We start from the raw sequence: 22,509 nt of genomic DNA on the forward strand, positions 1-22,509 counted from the left end.
AAGTGCTCCTCTAGCTTTAGCTTGTAGCAGTGCTTGGCCTTTTTGATGCCCCTCTTCAGATTAGCCCTGGAAGTGCTGTAGGCCTGTGCATCCCCTGATCTGAAGGCAGTGTTGCGTGCCTTCAGCAGGAGGCGCACCTCCTTGTTCATCCATGGCTTTTGATTTGGGTATGTGGTGATCTGTTTCTGGGTTGTAACACTGTCTATGGTGGTGTTGATATATTCCAGAACAGAGGAAGTGTAACTGTCAATGTCTGTGTGAGAGCCACATGTGGCCTGGGAAGCAAACATACTCCAGTCTGTGTGTTCAAACCTGTCCTGGAGTGTGGAGTCTACCCCCGCTGGCCACACTTTGATGGTCTTTACTGATGGCTTCACACGGTTGACGATGGGTGAGTACTTGGGGGTGAGAAACAAAGAAAGGTGATCTGATTGACCCAAGTGGGGGAGGGGGGTCACAGCGTATGCTTCAGCCATGTTTGTGTAAACTTGGTCTAAAGTTTTGTTTCCCCTTGTGTGGCAGAAAATGTTTTGATGGAATTTGGGGAGCACTGTTTTTAAGTTTGAGTGATTAAAATCCCCCGCAACAATAAAAGCAACCTCCGGGTGAGCAGTCTGTTGTTTGCTGATGGCTGCATGAAGTTCATTCATAGCGAGCTTGGCATCAGCGTCGGGAGGGATATAAGCGGCAGTTATTATGGTGGAGGTGAACTCCCGTGGCAGATAAAACGGTCTACATTTAACCATTAGAAATTCCAGGTTAACAGAGCAATGTCTCCCAACGACGACAGAGTTTGTGCACCAAGCTTTGTTAATATAAATGCATAATCCTCCGCCTCTGGTCTTACCGGAGTCATCCGCCGTTCTGTCTGCTCGGATTGTTTGATGCTCCGTTAGCGATATAGCGTTGTCTGGTATCCCGCTGTTTAGCCATGTTTCTGTGAAAATCATGACATTACAGTTCCATAATCTTTTGCTGTGGTTGATGCGCAGTCGAATCTCATCCATTTTGTTCACCAGTGACCGTACATTGGCGAGAAAGATGCTGGGTAAAGAGAGCCGGTGTGGTGTTAGCTTTAGCTTAGCTCTTAGCCCGCCGCGCTTCCCCCGTCTTTGTTTACGTTCTCTGCGCCGCCTCCGAGCACTTCCGCCCGGCCGGGCAGGGCTCTTCGGCCCGGGTGTTCTGGCGATCTCAGGGATGAGTCGAAGATTGTTAATAAAACTGTCCGGAATGCACAATCCAATATCCAAGATGTCCTGTCGGGTGTACAATGTAAAGGCACTGCTGTTCTGCACGAACAGGCCCGAAATGAGCAGGAATAATACTGCAAAATTGCAGAAACTGGAGAGACACTGAGCCTCGCGAACCGAACGCGCCGCCATCTCGTCTCGATCTCATATCTAAATTAGATTCTTTTACTTGTACTGATTTTAATCGTGAATCAAATTTGGATGAGAAATTATTCCTAAAGGTAATTTGAGGTCATTATTATGTTCAATGCAAAAAGCACCAGAGACAACTTCAGAAGCATCTCCGTTTGCTCCGTCTGATTTGTGTTTTGATGTGTTCATTTACAGATGCTTGCCTAACCTCCAAAACAGTTTACAGCAATATTACACAAAAGAAATGCAGGTTAGAAATGACATCAAGGCATGTAAAATGATATGAATTAAATCATTTTTAGTTTTGGGTGAACCATCCCTTTTTATTGATATAGAGACATTCAAATAAGTAATAATAATGAAATAATAATAATAATAATAAATTCTTCAACTAAGTAACCATTTCTGCTACTTTGTGAAGCTAACCTACACCTTAGTAACTCATTTATTTCTTTGAATTGTGTTATGATTCCTTCATAGCGCAGTTTCATTTAGAAATGAATTATGGTTCTGCATTCAGTGCATCCGGAAAGTATTCATAGCGCTTCACTTTTTCCACATTTTTTGTGTTACAGCCTTATACTAAAATTAATTAAATTATTTATTTCCTCAAAATTCTACACACAATACCCCATAATGACAATTTGAAAAAACATTTTTTGAAATTGTTGCAAATTTATTGAAAATAAAAAACCTGAAAAATCACATGTACATACGTATTCACACCCTTTGCTTAATATTTTGTTGATGCACCTTTGACAGCAATTACAGCCTCAAGTCTTTTTGAATATGATGCCACAAGCTTGGCACAACTGTCTTTGGGAATTGTTGCCCATTCCTTTTTGCAGTTACCTCTCAAGCTCTATCAGGTTGAATGGGAAGCGACTGTGTACAGCCATTTGCAGATCTCTCCAGAGATGTTCAATAGGATTTAGGTCTGGGCTCTGGTTGGGCCACTCAAGGACATTCCCCGAGTTAATGTGAAGCCACTCCATTGATATTTGGCGGTGTGATTGTGTCATTGTCCTGCTGTAAGATGAACCGTCGCCCAAGTCTGAGGTCAAGAGCACTCTGAAGCAGGTTTTCATTCAAAATGTCTCTGTACATTGGTGCATTCATCTTTCCCTCTATCCTGACTAGTCTTCCAGTTCCTGCTGCTGAAACACATCCCCACAGCATGATGCTGCCACCACCATGCTTCACTGTAGGGATGGTATTAGCCTGGTGATGAGCAATGAACGTTTTTCTCCAAACGTAACGCCTGACATTTACTCCAAAGAGTTCAGTTTTAGTCTCATCAGACCAGAGAATTTAGTTTCTTATGGTCTGAGAGTCCTTTAGATGCCTTTTGGCAAATATCAGGTGTGGAGTGGCTTCCGTCTGGCCACTCTACCATACAGGCCTGATTGGTGGATTGCAGCACAGATGGTTGTCCTTCTTTAAGGTTCTCCTCTCTCCACGGAACACTGGAGCTCAGACAGAGTAACCATCGGGTTATTGATCACCTCCCTGACTTATCCCCCGATCACTCAGCTTAGATGACCGGCCAGCTCTAGGAAGAGTCCTGGTGGTTCCAAACATCTTCCACTTACAGATAATGGAGGCTGCTGTGCTCATTGGAAACTTTCAGAGCAGCAGAAATTTTTCTGTAACCTTCCCCAGCCTTGTGCCTTGAGACAATCCTGTCTGGGAGGTCTACAGACAATTCCTTTGTCTTTATGCTTGGTTTGTGCTTTGACATCCACTATCAACCCTGGGAACTTATATAGACAGGTGTATGCCTTTTCAAATCATGTCCAATCAACTGAATTATCCCAGAATAAAGATGTTAAGGGCCATTCACATTTGGTGTTTTTTGCACATGCAAGTTTGTTATTGTGCAACCGAAACAACGCTGGTGAAAACAAATTGACGCATGTGGCCAGAAAGCCATTCCTGCGGGCTTCACATGCGCTGCTCCTGATCCCGGTTGTTTACATATGCATCAACATGCAAGTCGACAAAACTAAAGTTTATATAATATGATGATGTTACTAAGCATGGCTACAAAGCAGAAAGGAGGAATACTGAGTCAGGGAGGTAACTAAGACTTCGTAATATTAATTCTCGGCCATGAGTCGGGTCTAAGGCAACAGATAATTCTATAAGACATATATTTTTTGTATTCTATAGAGCTGTCATAATCATTATTCATGCATAAGTCTTAGAATATTACTCCAGTTGTGCCTTTACATTGTTTTTCAGTTACATTTAGGGTTGCTTTCTGTTATTTATTTAGAATAATAATTGTATAATAATAATAATAATAATAATAAACAAATTGTTATATTTAATGAAAAAATATATATATTTGAATGTATTTATAATTATTATTTTAAATGTATATATTTTAAATATATATTTAAAATATACATAAAATCAACCACATAGTGTCTTTATTTCTCAGGGGAGGGGGTATGTTTGGGGTGGGATTTGTCCAGGGCGCCATTTAAACGAGAACCGCCACTGAATTAAAGTTGAACTATGGATTAAACTATAGTAAGTACATGTAACTTTTCATGTAAAAAATGCTGGGTTCCACACAATTGATGTTGGGACAACATGAAGGAAATAGGTTGACTCATTAGTTTTTACAAATATAAATGAATTGAACATAAAATATTTTGTACCCAAAGATTGTACGAATTATGCTGTTTCAGCTCATTTTAAATAAGTCGAACAAACAGCAAATGTCATTTTGTTAAGCTATGCTATTACTCTTACATTAGTGTGGTTCTAGCCTCGACATGGCAGAAATAGAATTTTTTTCTTAAAGATAAGGTGCCATTGCGAATGCTTAGGACAAAAATTACCTTGTCTAAGCAAAATTTATCTTGGATACTGACCGGCTTTACATTTGAATCAAATAATGTCAGATGGCAAAACGTGATGTCATGTGGTCACGTGACAGGAAAACTGCTAGTTTAAATAAAAAATATTACTTTAAGGAAAAACGAATGCTTTTAAGTTTAGCAAAGGGGTTAATTCTTTGCTTTAAGGTAAATTGAATAAATCAGGTTATATTCAGAGACCATCATTTTTGCATAATCTGATATAAAAGTGTACTTTGAATGAAAGACACAGTAGTTTGTTTTTTTCTGTGTATAAAATTTGAACCCATTCTATTCAAGAAAAAAACAGCTTAATGTGATATTGAAATTATTGCTCCTGCACTCTCAGAAATAAAGGTATGCAAACTGTCACTGGGGTGGTACCTTTTCAAAAGGTACACATTTGTACTTAAAGGGTCCATATTGGTACCTCAAAAGTACAGTTGAAGTCAGAATTATTAGCCTCGCTTTGAATTTTTTTCCTTTTTTAAATATTTCCCAAATGATGTTTAACAGAGCAAGGAAATTTTCACAGTATGTCTGATAATATTTTTTTCTTCTGGAGAAAGTCTTATTTGTTTTATTTCAGCTAAAATAAAAGCTATTTTTAATTTTTTAAATACCATTTTAAGGTCAAAATTATTAGCTATATTTTTTCCGACTGTCTACAGAACAAACCATCGTTATACAATAACTTACCTAATTACCCCAACCTGCTTAGTTAACCTAATTAACCTAATTAAGTCTTTAAATGTCCTTTTAAGCTGTATAGAAGTGTCTTGAAAAATATCTAGTCAAATATTATTTACTGTCATCATGGCAAAGATAAAATAAATCAGATATTAGAAATGAGTTATTAAAACTATTATGTTTAGAAATGTGTTGAAAAAAATCTCTCCGTTAAACAGAAATTGGGGAAAAAAATAAACAGGGGGGCTAATAATTCTGACATTGTATATTCTGACAAAACTGTATATATTAGTACCTAAAAATTTTAAGAGGAACACTTTTGTACTTTTTAGGTAATAATATGTACCCTATTAATACGGACCCTTTAGATACAAATTTGTACCTTTTGAAAAGGTACCACCCTAGTGACAGCTCGCGTATATATATTTCTGAGAGTGTTTAATATTCCTTAACTTTTTCATGATAAAAACAGCAGACAAAAATACTCATACATGCTTTTTTGCCAAGATTTTTTGAAATTTACAGGACAAACGACTTTATTTAAAGGCTTCATCTCACAGTGAGTACTGTTGAAATCTTCACATTAACTTCAGAAATGCAGGATTTGGTGAACAAGCGCGTCAGAAAATCCTCCTCCTCATGTCCTCGAGTTCCTTCCCTGGTGTTTTACTTCCAGCTTCCTTTGCTGTTCTTCCTGTCGGAGTATGTTGTTGTCATCCCTCTGCTGTTGAACTGGAGCTCTGCATTTTCCTTCCCCCACCGCTTCTCATATAACTCAACTCAGATGCCTCTCCGGGGCTTAAATCAAACCCTGCGCTGCCATTTTCATGTTCTTCGCATATTCCACAATAACCTTCCGCTTCGTCCCTTTTTGTTGAGTCTGATGTTTCATAAGTTGAATCAGATGACCGAGGTAAAGACTGGACAGCAGAGTAGATATGTTTCTCAGATAGCATGTTTCACATCAAGTCTTTCATCTGTGATTTCGGATCTGAATGCAAACATTTGGAACTTCTTTTCTAGTGCATCTGACAACATGGAAAAGTCTTTGGTCCTTCGGGATTAAAAATCATGGCACACACATGGTTGTGAAGGCATTTTTTGGGGAGGGATTTGACTTTTTCATGATGGTCGAAACAGTCCCTAAATAATTTTCTTCAAAGACTTAGTTTAAAGCTGAAATGTGTAACTTTCTTTCTAAAAATAATACAAAATTTAAACACACATCTGGTGTTCAAATGAAAAGGAGAAAAAAAATCTTTCCATGCTCTGGAGGTACAAGTTACAAAAATCTATTGTTTTAAAAAAACCTAATTATAAATTTTTATACTAATCTGTTATAACTTCACGTTTAGAACTGGATTTATTTATGTAACTGTAAAAAAAAAGTGCTGAGTTCCACACAGTTCCTTCATGTTGTCCCAACACAAATTGATTAAGTTAACTTAAGTGTTTTTACAAATTTAAGTGGATTGAACTTAAAACAATGAAGTTGCCCCCTCAAAAAAAAAAAAAACTCAAGAATTGTGTTGATTCAGCTCATTTTAAATTAGTATTTTGAACAAGCATGAACAAAAAGATTTTGAGTATGAAAATGATACATTTACACCTGATCTTTATTATATTTTTTAGCAATACTTTAAATGTTTCATTTAAAAATAATAATAACAATTTGTGGGAAAAAAAGTTCAGAAAATCTAAACTACAATGAAATTGGATACAGATGGGTGGTCAAAGCATACACTGTAAAATGCAGGGTTCCACACAATTCATTCATGTTGTCCCAACAAAAATCGATTATGTTAACAAACTTTTGATTACTTTAACCAATTTATGTGGATCGAACATAAAAAATTAAGTTGTCCCACTGAAATCTCAAGAATTGTGTTGTTTCAGTTCATTTTAAATAAGTAGTTTGAACGACAAAAAAAAAATTCTTTGAGTGTAGACCGAGTATATTGACCTCATCAATACTCCCAAATCTGGCACAGTCATGTTCCTCTTTCAGGGTTTGACAGTACATTCAGTAGCTTTAGTCAGTATTGATCACATTAGCATACATGTGCACAAGCAATGCCTCAGACACTGTTTTCTTCTTTGCATGGTTTTGGATACTGAAATCCTGTAATATTACAGAAAATGCATAATAGCGCCCCCTACCATAAAATCGTAAAAGTGTATATATTACCATTGAATTGAATGAATTATGAATTATATTGATTCATTTTAATAATAATGGCTATAAATTAAATATTTTAAAAGCTGTTTAATAGCTTCTTAGACATTTAACTTATAAGCACTTGTATTCTATTTATTTTTGAACATTAAATAAATTAGGAAATCACTAATGGCAACTTTAATAAAGTTTGGCATATTTACCTTCTGCCCACTGCTCTCAATCAAGTCTGGTTTTTGGCCCTTCATATGAATAAGTTTGGGCACCCATGGTTTAGAACCACTTGAGTGTGAGTCAATAGAGAGGAAATTTTTGGAAACATTCTTTAAACGGGATAGTTTTTAAGTACAAAAATGTCCATATCCCTTTCTACCATGATACATATTGATCTAATATCCTTCTCTCTGCAGGTTGTTCTAAAGTGACCTGCATCAGCCTGACTCGGGACGTGTCAGTAAAACTCTCCCCGCTTCACGGCCAGCAGATCTCCATCCGCTTTCTTGACATGACGGACTGTTTTGCATTGGAAGACGAGGGCCTGCACACCATCGCAGCCCACTGCACTCAGCTTACCCACCTGTACCTGCGGCGCTGTGTGCGTCTGACCGACGAGGGCCTGCGCTTCCTGGTCATCTACTGTCCTGGCGTGCGGGAACTCAGCGTCAGTGACTGCCGCTTCATAAGTGACTTTGGTCTGCGGGAGATAGCGAAACTAGAGGGCCGTCTGCGGTACCTCAGCATAGCGCATTGCAGTCGCATCACAGACGTGGGTGTTCGTTACGTGGCCAAGTACTGCAGTAGACTGCGATACCTGAACGCTCGAGGCTGTGAGGGCCTGACAGACCATGGCATCGAGCACCTGGCCAAGAGCTGCCTCAAGCTTAAGTCTTTAGACATTGGGAAGTGCCCACTGGTGTCGGATGCTGGCCTGGAGCAGCTTGCACTGAACTCCTTCAACCTGAAGAGACTAAGCCTAAAGTCGTGCGAGAGCATCACAGGACGTGGGCTTCAGGTGGTGGCGGCCAACTGCTTCGACCTTCAGCTGCTGAATGTACAAGACTGCGACGTGTCACTGGAGGCGCTGCGCTTCGTTAAACGCCACTGCAAACGCTGCGTCATCGAACATACCAATCCAGCCTTTTTCTGAGAGATTGTGCGGACAGATTTGAGAAGATAATCTCATTTTGACCCGGGCCGGTGACGTCTCTGCTGGACAACACAGTGGAGATTTGCACTGCTGCACCTCTGTATTTAACTTGCATGGTTGGGAGAAATCTTAACTTTTTTTTAATCCATCTATTTATATTTTTATTCACTTATCATTTTGTTTTTGATTACTCATCTTGTCTTTGCTGGATTGTATTACGTGTAACGTGTGTAAATGAATTATCGTGAATGCAATTTGACACATAGAGGATTACATGAAGTGACATTAACCAGAAATGTAACTCGACACTTTTCTTATTTAGTTTTTTTTGTGGCTTGGCAGAACTACAGTGGTTTACGGTTTGGTTATTCGATGTTTACATTTGACATCTGTTTTGAATGTTTTGCTACGTTTCATCATGTAATATCTTGAGTTTCTATTCTGGTTTCATTACCGAGAAGTATTACCAAACAGTGCCATTTTCGTTGTGACGTTCACCTTTGTAATGATCAATAAGGCTCATTTCAGGTGTTTAACTATCGGGGGACTACCGTGGAATAAAGAGGTCTAAGCCATATTAAAAAAATGAAGGTGTCTGCTTTTATCGCTCTAAACTACATTAGCTGGGATGGGTAAATGGAAAAGTAATTGTTATTACAATGTTATTACAGCCAACCTGTTAGATGCAGCCAGAAAAGTACTGCAATGTGCTGTTAATTCAAGCCTTTAAATAAAATGTCAACATAAAATCGACATGATTATATTATAACTGATTATAGAAGTACATAATATATAATGTTGGCTGCAGGGGGTTTGATGCCTCATTCACACTAGCAGCAACTTTGTAGCTGGCAATCTGCTGCAATTGCAGGTCTCTGTGGGTCCACAGCACGGAGAATACAACCGGCCTCTGAGCGAGCTGAGAGAGGATCACATGAGCTCTACTGGTGCTCTTATTGGCTATCGCTCAAGAAAATGACTCTTTATTTGCATAAAGTTGAAGGATTCTCAACTTTGTTGCATCGCTTGACACGCCCACCTGGTCGCCAATGCATGCTGTTGCTTGCCTAGATGGAGGTTGCCGGAAGTCGCTCACTCTCCGTTGAAATGTGCGATCGCTTGTTGTTGCCACTCGAGTTGCTCGTAGTGTGAATGAGGCTTATTAGTGTTGCGAACTTTGTTGCTGTATGAATGTTTTCTTGCAATATGACAGCGAACAATGACCCCTGAAGGTATCCTTCAAGAACCCTGTAAGTTTTGAGGTAGACCCATCATCTGGCTGGTCCTGCATGTTCCACAGATGCTCTGTTTGGGAATGGCATTCCAGAGCAACACCTTGAACTCTCCATCCTGTTCTTCAAACAATTCCTGCTCATTCTGTGCAATGCAACAGGGTGCATCATCCTGCTAAAATAGGCCACTTCCACCAGGAAACACCATTGTCTATTTGGTCTGCAAACAATTGTGGAGCTAGCATGTGTCAAAATAACATCTTCATGAATGGCCAGACCCAGGGTTATCCAGCAAAACATTGGCCAGAGCATCACACTTCCTCCTCTGGCTTATCAATAGCCACTTTTCCACTGCTATGCCAGTGCGAGCCAAGATTTTCATTGGGCTGGCTTGGCTTAATAGCCCCAGAGCTTGAGCGGTGAGGCCAAAATCATGTCCCTGTATCAAATGTCACACAACCCATTCAGATCAGCAGACAGAAAGTCAAATCAGAATTCCACAGGTAAAGTACACCATTACATCATCACACAACAATCAAGATGGAGACAATGGAAGCAAACAAATTACATGCACATTGTTTACTCAGTTAGTTGGCATTGTGTCCTGAGTGGTCTATCCACAAACAAAGGGGCGATGACCCATTATGCCATCCATAATATCAAACCAAGGAAAGTATTTTCTAAACATTGTGAATCTTGATAGCCTTATAATGTGCCTGCTCCTTTATTTCCAGACTTTTTTCCATTGATATTAATGTATTTTGTAACATCCTCATTTCGGGCATGTGCCGTCAAACATTCTCCTTCGCCCAAATGCTCAGATGAGCCCTGGTATCTTCAACTGACCAGTACTGTCTGTTCTGTTTTTTGTATGTACCCTACATTCATGCACAATTGCAAAACAAGCGAAATTTGCATCTTGCTGCAGACCCTCTTTACCTGAAACTCTGCCTTTGCTTTCACCCTGTCCCAAAGCCTCAGCACCAGCACCAGCACCAGCTTTGACCAAAGGTATTTGGCAGGCTGAAAAAGTCAGACCGTTGGCTGCAGTAACCCGAACAAATCCTGATCAGGCACTGGAAGTTACTGTGGAAAGGCAAGTGTTTCCAGACAGAGTAGACAGATTTTACACACAAAACTAATGAAAGAATTGCGAATAAAGCAGCTTTTTTTTATCAATTAAGTCAATGAGAACAAAATCGTCACTTCCTGATAAACTTGCAGCAGATATCAAAAGAAAAAATGGAATTTGCTGTGTTAGGAGTATGCAGAAAAGTGAAATCCACCATGTGATGTGACCAATAACCACCAAGATATTGTGTGACCATGCCACTGTAGTACTTCTGTTGGCTAGAACCAGATAGGATTACCATACTCATGCATCAATGAGTTTTGGGTCCCAAACTCCTGCAGAAAGTTAGTGGTTTGCCCTGCTCAGACCAGTTTTCACCACTACTGACAAAGCACAACTCAAATTCCTTGCCGTTTCAGCAATAATCTGACACAGTCATGCTGCTATAACAATTTAGCCTTAGTCATGGTCACTCAAGTCTTTATTCCTATTCCTGCATCCAAGATTCCTGCATCCAGCATGCTGATGAAACCTGATTGTGTGCTTAACATCTAATCTACCCAGATCTTAAGGATTAGTTCACACACACAGAAAAATCTATTATTAACTACTCAACGCAACGCAATCTCATTAACTTTTTGATTTAGTCGCTAATTTGTATCAATTCGTACAATCTAATTCATACTATTTAGTACGATTTGCTTAATACCCAATGACAGTTGGGTTTAGGGGTGGGGTTGGGTGCCACGCCTCCTTTTTAAAATCGTAAATTTTCATACGACAGAACTCGTACGAATTTGTATGAATTAGTCACTTAACTGACAAAACGTAAAATAGTTACGTTTTCTCGTGAGATCAGGCTGACTCCACCTCATGTCCTTCCAAACCCTGGGGATCTTTGTTCATCTTTGGAACAGAAATTAACATATTTTACATGAAATCAGAGACCTCTCTCATCCTCCATAGACAGCAATGGATGTGAGACATTGAAAGTGCAAAAAAGGAACTAAAAATTTCGTCAAAACAAACCATATTGAACTGTGATCAATCAAAGCTCCAAGATCACATTTGTGCACCAAAAATTACTAAATAAAAACTGTAAAAATAACTTTGTCTTTTCTCTCGTGTCATTTCAGGGTATGTATTTACTACCGTCAATGGGATTTCTTTGTCAAATGAAACCTTTAACAACACTGTAAAACCCAAAAAGTAACTCAAACCATTTAAGTTCAAAAACTGATCCTAAAGAGTACTGTGAACTTAATCCATTTGAGTAAACTAAGCAATTTGAGTATAGTAAAACCCAATAAATGAAGAGAACTCAAACCAACTGAGTACTGTAAAATAAGTTAATAAGTCAACTCAAATCGTTTGAGGAAACCAATTGCTACAAACCATTTGAGTTAAAATCTATATGTGTACTGTGAACTTACTCCATTTAAGTTGAAGTAATGAGGTATTTAATTAACTCATTACCTTCAACGCTGAGTTCAAAACTCTTTTCAAATGAGTAGAATTAACTTTCAGTAAACTTTGAGTTAACTACACTCATTTCATCTGATAAAGTTGACTGTTACAGTGAATGCTTTTGGTTCTTTTTGTGGACTTTGAACATCATGATCCTTGCTGTCTATGGAGGTTCAGTGAGATCGCTGATTTCATCTAAAATATCTTAATTTGAGTTAACTGGTCATATTGTTTTGGTCCGTTGGTGTATTAGCCATGGTTGAGGAAAATAATCTAGGCCTCTTAGACAGAAAAAGCTTATCATGATTTTTTAGGCATCTAATTAAATAAGTGCTGTATTGTGTGATTTCTGTGTATCATTTATAATGCGGCATTGCAAACTGAGCTGTTCTGACAAAGAATACCTTTTAATGTTAAGCTGTTTTAGTTATCATTTAACCACTAACACCTTGGTCTGGTGCCACAGAACACAGCTAATTTTCCAGGTGATTGTGAGAAAACAAAAGGAAATGTAATTATAGTCATTTGAGTCTGACTCTATTTCCCAGTGATGAAACAGCAGAGTACAGCAGCAAAGTCCAGTGTAATATTACATCCCAGAGCAGCAGCGCTGTCCAGGCTAACAGACGCTGTACAGCCAAGCCAACTAACATCACAGCTCACAGCAAGACACAGAACAAGAGTCTCCCAGATTGTTTAGGAAATCCCCAAATATGACAATCTCCACTCATTTTAGAGTCTCTAACAGGGAGTTAGAATTTTTCAGTTTAAATACAATGTGATTTAGTATTTATGCTACAGTGAACAAAAGCATGATCATAATTCAAATAATGATAATGGACAGGGAAATTTGCATGGTTCACCTAGTGTTGCACACAGTACCACAGTGCCATACTGTTAAAAATGTAACAGTTAAATACTATTGTAAAATACTGTTGTTAAATGTTAAATACTATTCTACAGAGGCAGCTTTTGGTCTGAAGGCCTTTTTACAGGGTGCACAATTAAATTTAGCAAATGTACAAGATTACGATGACAATGCAATGCTTTTTTAAACCATCATGTTCATTTTTAACCAGATATGGATTTAAACAGATATAAGCTACAGATCTTGTTCCCAATACTGCTGCTTTTGCCCAGATTGCTGGTGGTTCTATATAGAGCTGCACAATATAGGCTATCATTTGAGCAACGATATCGCAATATGTGCCTTTGCAATATTCACATCTCAAGATATGCAATGTTTAGTAAGGATTATAGATGTCCAGAAACTGAAACACATGAGATTTGTGGAGACACTGCAAAACTGAACCATAATGTCTGCATTGTCAAAGTTTGCTGTCTGTTTTTAAAAGAGTTTAAAGCATTTTAGTAAAGAAACAAAAAATAAAAACGTTTAATAAAGATTAATTTATATAATTATGACTATGCAGTGTTGTTTTACGTTCTATTTCTGTACCCGAACACTCAATCCAGAAAACCATAAGCATGGTTTTTCACTTAAAAATGAATGTTTACATTTTACTCTCACGCTCTCACTCTTAAAAAGTTATTACCTGATCGAAGTGAGTCGTGTGAGTCGCTTTTAGAGTGAAATACTATTGTAATCGCGATATTTTAATCTGAAAATTTGTATCACTATCATATATAGTCATAATATCCATATACCATGCACACACATTCAGAGATGTCTAACTAATCTCGATGTGTTTACGATTGCTGTCGTTGAAAGACGTATTAACGGGTATCAACAAAACTTTCGGAAGATAAGTAGAATTGGCATCCAGACAACAGAAAAAAGGACAATGAACGCGTTACAAAATAACGAAACATTGCTAATTGTCACACAAATTAGCAAGTTAACGTTAGAAGTTTTCTGACGTGAGGTTTGAGCACCACCTGCTGCCCTATAACGTACCTCCATAAACAACACGAACTGAGAAAATTCATATTGAACACAAAAAACATCCGTGTGTTAGAGTGTGTTCGTTTTAAAATGAGAATGTGATTTACCGTCAAAAGTTTTGAGACTCACAAATGTTGAGCTATTTCATAGTTGCTTGCTTCTTATTCACTGTTTTATGGTAGCCCTTCACCAGCCCGGCTAGCTCAGTCGGTAGAGCATGAGACTCTTAATCTCAGGGTCGTGGGTTCGAGCCCCACGTTGGGCGCATAACTTTTTTCGCCCTCACACGTGAATGGTTTCTGCTTGATTTCCAATATCATAGAACTGATTTACTGAACAGTGTGAATAAATTCATAATTAGCAAATACAAACATTTATTTAGATGATTAATTACGATCTACGCTAGTAACAGCAAACACGCATCTGCAGCACAGTTCTTCAGCGAGCAAGATAACATACAATTTTAAGTGATTAGAAACTATTAAGGGAACAATTAACACATAATTATATGCGATTTGATATTACCAAAATGATGAACCAAAAACAGTCCAAGATCTACAGTTGCACTAACCTTGCTCAGCCAACAGAGGGCAATTCTGTTAAACATACAAGCGGTATATTTTCCAAATGGATCAAGCCAAAAATGAAAATGCACTCACACACATTCAAGAGGTTCCAAACTCCTATAAGCTGCTTTCATTTGTTCAACACGAAAGAAGATAATGTGAAGAATGTTGGTAACCAGTAGCCATTGACATTTACATAGGAGAAAATTACTATGGATATCGACAGCTACGGATTACTGGACGCTTCACCTTAAATAAAAATGTACTCGCTTTTGACTTTCCCTCTAGTGCTTCCAAACCTCTATGAGTTCCTTACTTCAGTTAAACACACAAAATATATATTTTAAAAAGCTCAAAACCTGTAAGCACTGACTTACTGGTCATGGTTTGTAGGTTTGGCTTTTGCTTAGCACACTACTTAATTTGAAAGCAAATATATAAATAAGCTAATAACAAAGTAGGCCACATATGTTCAACTGCTTGCTGTTAAACAATCAGTCATGCATGCCTGACCAGTGAGGTGAAGAGGTTAGCTTAGAGAGGGCTGCAGTGGCATCTGTTCAAAAATCTGATGTGTCGGTGAAATGCCGTACTTGTGGGTTCAGGGTGGTCGAGGGTGTGCTGGAGAACAGGTATGGAGACATCATGAACTATGAAATAATGAATACTATGAGTATGATGAACTGAGAGTCTGCCTGGGGATAGTATCAGTTAGCTGAGGGACAATATAACCTTTGGAGTTTTATATGAGTATAAGGAAAAGTGCCACACTTTGGTGTACAACCCCAAGTTAGGACAGTATGGAAAACGCAAACAAGAAAAAGAAAGTAGTGACTTTTAGATTGACTTTGACTTGAATTTTATTGCAGACAATACAACAAACAATATTTACTGTGTTCCTCGTGATTTTTTATAGTTATTTGTTGTTGTTGTTTTAAATAAATCAGGGCGTCATGGTATGGGGTTGTATCAGTGCCCTTGGCAAAGGTAACTTGTACTTCTGTGATAGCACCTCTAATGCTGAAAAGTACATAGAGATTTTGGAGCACAATATGCTGCCTTCTAGGACTGTAAAATGAATCGAATCGCAATCACAATTTAAAACATTGCAATTAGTTAAAAACAAGTGGCTGCGATATGAAATATATATGTTTTTTTATTTTTTATTTCCCCAACCCACTAGCCAAATGAGTGAGTACACTTTTGTTCTGTCCAATCAGAATTGTGCAACTGAACTATGCGGAAAGCTCACAATAAAAAAAAGAAAACAAACAGGAAAGCGTGGACAAGTGGGATAATGGCATCTGCTGCTTCAAATGCATTAATAGAGGAATTAATATCAACGAAAAACAGCATTAGTAATATGGGAATATTTTGCTTTACAAAGTCACAGACACCAAACAAAAACAGGTCATTTTTAAGAGCTGTCGCAGAATTGTTGTCACGGCTTGCAGATTATTGAGCTTAAGCTTGACTACAAAATTAAATCGCAAATCAAATCTCAATATCTGTCAAAAAAAATAAAGAAATAAAATGCCAATTAGATATTTTTTCCCAAATCACACAGCCCCACTGCTTTCTTATCCAGGAAAGCCCATGCATATTTCAACAAGACAATGCAAATCCACATTTTGCACACATTACAAAGTCCTGGCTGCGGAGGAAGAGGATACAGGTACTTGCCTGGCCTGTCTGCAGTCCCAACCTGTCTCCAATAGAGAATGTGTGGTGCATTTTGAAGCACAAAATGCGACAACGAAGACACTGTACTGTTACTGTTCATCACATGGTACCTTTAGTCCCTAAGTGTCTTTTAAGTGTTGTGAAAAGGAATGGCAACATTACAAAGTGATAAATGCTTTACTGTTACAACTTTTGTTAGTGTTGCAAGAACCAAAAACTGGAATACGTGTATATTTTGAAAACAAAAAAGAAAACTATAAAAATCACGAGGATCACATTAAATAATGTTTGTTGTATTGTCTGCAATGAAATACAACAAAAGTAAATTTAGAAATCACTACTTTCTTTTTTTATTTGCGTTTTCCATACTGTCCCAACCTTTTCTGATTTAGGGTTGTATTTCCAACATAGTAGCATATATAGTGGTGTATATAATTATTTACTGTATTCTAAACTGAACTGACATTGGATTCAGTTGGCATTGGCTGTGTGTGTGACTGACTGCTTTACATTTTTTCACACTTCTGAATATTGATTTCATAGATAATGTTCATTTGCAATTCAAGAATGAAGGTTATGTTTAAAATGTCAGTCAGGGATTTGTCCCACCACCAAAATGTCAACCGACAATAGCTAATAACAACACTGGCAGTTAGATCTGCTAGACACGATTAAATGGCAGAGAGATGATCTAAATAGTACTGATATAAATCCCAATTAAATCAAAAGAATTACAAATTTAGACATTTCATAAACAAAACAACTGAGATGCTCTATGAAATATATTTGAACCAAGAATGTTATATGGTTTAAATGAAATGAGGGTGAGTAAAAATGACATTATTACTGAAACCTGCTTGTTAACGCCAATAATAAATCAGCCAATCTCAAGAGAGCAGCTCAAATTATTTAGCCATGTAGAGGTGGTCAAGGCAGGAGGGTTCGCTGAAGTTCACACCGAGCATCAGAATAGGACAGAAAGGGGATTTAAGTGGCTTTGACCATGGGATGAATTCTCTGTATTTCAGAAACTGCTGATACTGTGTTTTTCCATAAACATCTATCCCTAGTGTTTACAGAGAATGTCTGAAACAAAATCTCTTCTGAACACAGCTGGACATCAGGCATGCGTAAGAAAGTTCAGAACTGATTTCTTAAAGATGACAGTGAGTTCACTCAAATGTTCTCTACAGTCCAACACTTTTCTCAAAACAAAATAAAGTCCAAGTGGCGGCTCAGTGGTTAGCACTGTCGTCTAACAGTAAGAAGGTCGCTGGTTCGAGTCCCGGCTGGGTCAGTTGGCATTTCTTTATTTTGTTTGTTTTTTCAGATTTATTTATTGGATTTTGATGACAGTTAACAAACAAAAGTTTAAAAGGCAATAACAATACAAATAGAAAAAAGTATATAACAGTACAAAATTGTTTAAAAGAATAAAATAAACCACACTATAACCCTCATATTGTGCGACACACAGTATATGATGTGCATAAACAATATAAGATGTGCATTAATTTTTATAATTAAGCATATAAACAGGTCAGTACCGAAAGTTGAGATTGACAGCATGGTGTATAAAGTAAAATAAACAATGATAATAAAAGAAATAAATGAAAAGAAAAAATTAAATGTAACAGAAAATATATGAAACTAAATAGGCTGGGGGGTGGCAAGTTTTTCAACCTGTGGTTTTATCTCAAGAAAGAGTTGTATGCTTGTGCTATATCAGCACTAATACTCATCTGGAAGGCACAGATCAAAACATAAGTGCAAGATTGGCAACCATTCACTCCACAGTAACTGCCTCAAATCTCAGAGAGTTGACATGCTCCAAGAATGGCAACCAAATGTTAGAAAATTTGATCACTGAACCTCGAAGACTATGTTTAATTCTTTCTAATTTAACAAAAAATATGGCGTCTTTAATCCACTGAGGAAGGGATGGGGGTTGAGGAGACTTCCACGGCAACAAAATGCACCGCCTAGCTAATAATGAAAGAAAAGCTATTCATTCAGAAAAATAAAATGGTAACTCAGAGTCAGGGGGTAGAACTCCAAACAGGCCAATTAATAGAAAAGGATCAATATTAATAGATGCAATTGCTGAACATGAATCAAAAACAGCCTCTCAAAAAGGAAACAAAGCTGGACAGGTCCAAAACATGTGACCTAGATTTGCACGTTCAATATGACATTTGTCACAGTTTGGATCAATAGCAGGGAACAGTTTACACTTAGACCAGTGTCAGTTGGCATTTCTGTGTGGAGTTTGCATTTTCTATCCATCTTTACATGTTTTTTCTCCGGGTGCTCCGGTTTCCCCTACAGTCCAAAGACATGTGCCACAGGTGAACTGAATAAACTAAATTGGCTGTCGTGTTTCCCAGCACTAGGTTGCCGCTGGAAGGGCATCCGCTGTGTAAAACATATGCTGGATAAGTTGGGGGTTCATTCCGCTGTGGCGACCCCTGTTTTAAAAAGGGACCAAGCCGAAGGAAAAGGAATGAATAAAGTCCATTTAGTCTATATTTGCACTACAATTAATTTCCAGCAGAGGTCCCTCCAACAACAACTCTAAATCTGACTGACCATGTGCTTCCTGTTGTTTGACTCAATGGAGTACTTCATCTGACTTTTCAGACATTTTTCTTGACCATGAAGGGGGAAAAACACAGCCTGACTCCATTCAGATTTACTAGAAGGAATTACAAATATTAAAACACAGATTAATGCAAAACTGCTTGTTTGACACTTGTTAACCTCTGCTTAGTAGATCAGTTTTCATAGCAAAATGTGATTTTATTATAAAGCAGTGCTTTTTTTAGTGTGTGTTAATCTATTATCGCTGCAGGAGCATCCAAAACCCACCAAACTTTCTGAAAGCAGCTAGTGATTGTATCACTCATAATAATGATTATGGATATGACATGAATTTAAGCAGAAACGAGTATCAAGAGTATCAGATGGAGAGAAAACATCTCTTTGCCTACAGAGATAATTGTATAAATGGATTCTCTCACGGTGAAGAAGACATTTAGTGACATGAACCAAACTCTATTTAATTTCTGTGCTTTTTAAATTGTAAGTCTGGTCTTGTCTTGTGAGTCTTCACAGCCTGCCAATTCAAGAGTGTTTCTCTGAAACAGACACACTTCAGATCCACACTTGATCTGCTGAGGAGGCATCAGTTCAGAGCCGTGAACTTCTTCTCCATGACGCATCCCCTCCTCCATTAGCCATCAGGACGGGGGCAGAGGGAAGGAGGGAGGGAGGCATAGGGGGGGGGAGGAGCTCTTTTGTCCCGAGCGGCGTTGTGGCTAATCTAAAGACCTGTGATGGACGCCTCTGTGGCGGCGGCACAGGCCGATGGTCTCCACCCCGGAGAGGAGCAGGGGGGGATGGGGCATCGCGTGAGAGGGCACGGGGGAGGAGCGCTGGAGGAGGAGGAGGCGGTGAGCGCTGGGGGAGGGGGGAAGGTCATTAGTCAGCATGGCGAAAAGGAGAACAGCAGGACACAGTGCCACACATTACAGCCCCACCACCTCCTGCATTGTCCTCCATCACAGGCCAAATGACTGCTGGAGGATTCACAGAGTTAAGTTTCTAATCTCTCTATAGGGGGGCCGGGGGGTCTCTTTTGTCATTGTAATCTAGAGGTTTGGGCAGGTAAGGTATGTAACACATGTAAATGAATGATTCCTGTTCTGGAGAAGGAGGAGGAGATGGGTAGTAGGGCCGCACTATATAGGGAAAAAATGTGATATTTTGTTTTTCTTATGTATTGAGATATGAACAACTTCACTATATAAAGTGAACAGCCCTGTTTGGAAAGAATTAATGATTTTAAATGGACTTGAGTGATTTCATAAAGAGCGCATCTGCATATAATATAATAAACAATTCACAAGCATAGATAAATACAGTAGAGCAAAGATACAAATGAAATAAATAGTGCTTTATGGTTTTCTGTGGAGTCGCAGTTTCCAGGTTATTAAATTATTGAATAACCAAATGTAAAATAACACAATAGATTTCATCGTATGAATAAATATGTACAATAATTTTTTGTTTTATTATGAATAAACATTGCAATGTCTCCACAAATGACGTGTTCTGATCCGTGGCTCGGGCTCAGCTATAATCCAGTCTCAGCATTGCAGATCTTGCTGTGTGACTATTGCAGATGCGCACATTGCGATATCGATGCTAAAACGATATATGGCTGGGTTTGTTTTAAGATTAGGATCATGTTGTCTGGTCAGTTCTACGTATTGGAAGCTTTCGATCCGCAGTTCTATATTTAGATTTCTATAAGCCGCAGCTGTGTGCGTGACTGCAAAGAGTAAATGTAATATTTTTTGCGCACAGCTCCATCAAAAGTGACCTTTACTGCTCAGCATGGCAGCACAGCAACAGACACCTGCTGTTCCAGTCCTCCAAGAGCTGCTGGGCCATCCAACCACACGCAACAGACACCCCCAAGAACTTCATTTGTGATTTTCAAAGGTATTTTAGGACTGCAGTTGCAGAAGAAGTTAAAGGGATAGTTCACCCAAAAATAAAAATGTACTCATTATTTACTCTCCACTCAAGTCCTTTCTTTAGTTAAACACACAAAAAAAGAGAATTTGAAGAAAGCTAAAAACACATTGTAAAAACTGTAGTGACAAAAGGTCAAGACAGCAATTTTAATAAGTTAATCAGGTTTCAACCAAGCGGCAACCTCTCGTTCTCCTTCGTGAAGTATGGAAGTTACTAAAACTGCAATTCATCGACTCGCCTTTAGGGGCTGGCTCCATAAACACCAGATGTTCACTGACTGCTATGGTAAATTGGCCAATTTTACAGCTGATAAAAACATGTTTACAGCCTGGTACAAAAGATGGGTTTGGTGCAAATAGCTAATATTACCCTTAGGACAATTGTGAGAGGGTGAATTTTTAATTAAGGGCGTGGCCACTTGAGTGACAGCCAGGTCTTGCTGGTCGCCGTCACTTCACCTCAGCTGATTCCGGCTGATTAGCTGCTGAACTTGGCAAATACATCAAATTTTTGTTTTGTTTTATGTGGCTTTACAGAGTCAGTTGCCTTTTGGAATTATTTCCTACAATTATCAGATAATATGGCATGCTGTGTGCACTTAATTGTGCTCACAAACCGTTCAAGTTTCCTCTATTTCCCAGGTGAGTGAAATTCTTAAATACTTATATACTATATCTTTAAATGTACTTGTTTTATTTAAGATAATTTATAATTCATAATGTTCTTTAGACCTGTAAAACACTCCAGAATCTGACAGATTGATTAGCTGTAGGCTCTAGAACAGTCATCTAAAACGTTTTCATACAGTTTTATGACTGGAACTTCATAAATAGCCTTGCATTTACCAACACAGACTCTATTTGAAGTATTTGGATGTACTTTGCATTTTCCTCCTGTAACATCATAGGTACAATGTTTAGTGGCTCAATGTATTACAACAATGTTTTTAAAAGTCTAAACACTTTATTGATATAGTTACAGTGAAGCACATGTGGTCAGAACACAAACGAGTCGCAGGTAATGAAGTATTATGCGTTTCTCCCAAAGAAAAGCCTGTCTAAGCAAAATGCTAGCAGGCATCTGTAGCTCCACTGATGCACTGCCTATTTTCCCTTGTTTGGTATCCCCCAGTTAGAGCGATGATGCGGAAACAAAATAGCGACGGTTGACCACGCCTACTTGTAGCTTCATTTGCGCTCTTCAAAAACCTATGAGTCACATCACGGATATTACGTCCATATTTTTTACAGTCTATGGTTTCAACCCCATATTTTAAGTTATACAAAGTTTAACTTGATATATTTTTGGTCATCTTTTTGATGTAAGTTGAGATTACTAGAAAAGTTCGTTTTAATTCAACTAAGAAATATTTTTTTTTGTTTACAGTGTACTGACTACAGTAGGAAGAACAAATGCTATGGAAGTCAATGGTTAGAGACTTCCAACATTTTTCAAAATATCTTCATTTGTGTTCAACCAAAGAAAAAAAGATATAAAGGTTTGAAACAAGTAAAGGGTAAGCCAATGATGACAGAACTTTCATTTTTGGGTGAGCGGTCTCTTTAAACGGGAGCTCGATGTGGAGTTGTCTTTGTCAGCTCTCGGTAGATTTTGGACGGTGATTCTCAAGCGTCTCAGTAGAATGTCTGAGCACAGGCAGCAGCCAAAACTGCAGGGCACAGACACGGTCCAGACTCACGGCTGGGTTTGTGTGTCACGCTGATAAGAGATGCAGCTGGAGGGAAACCAGCATCACTTGGTCAAAGACAGCAGAAG

General features: G+C 38.4%; 1 protein-coding gene and 1 non-coding gene across 2 annotated transcripts in view; both read left to right on the forward strand.

Moving 5' to 3' along the window:
• The window catches only part of fbxl7 (F-box and leucine-rich repeat protein 7), a 100,773-nt gene extending 91,804 nt beyond the window's left edge, over positions 1–8,969 (forward strand). Inside the window, exon 4 of the mRNA XM_056474680.1 lies at positions 7,529–8,969. Coding sequence (XP_056330655.1) covers positions 7,529–8,265 — 737 coding nt within the window. The 3' untranslated portion in view covers positions 8,266–8,969. The remainder of the gene's footprint in view (positions 1–7,528) is intronic.
• Positions 8,970–14,134: 5,165 nt separating this feature from the next.
• Positions 14,135–14,207, forward strand: trnak-cuu (transfer RNA lysine (anticodon CUU)). Its single transcript has one exon. It is a non-coding gene; the product is annotated as a tRNA-Lys (tRNA).
• Positions 14,208–22,509: the final 8,302 nt, after the last annotated feature.

This window comes from Danio aesculapii, chromosome 2 (genome assembly GCF_903798145.1).
Source record: "Danio aesculapii chromosome 2, fDanAes4.1, whole genome shotgun sequence".
Taxonomy (NCBI): domain Eukaryota; kingdom Metazoa; phylum Chordata; class Actinopteri; order Cypriniformes; family Danionidae; genus Danio; species Danio aesculapii.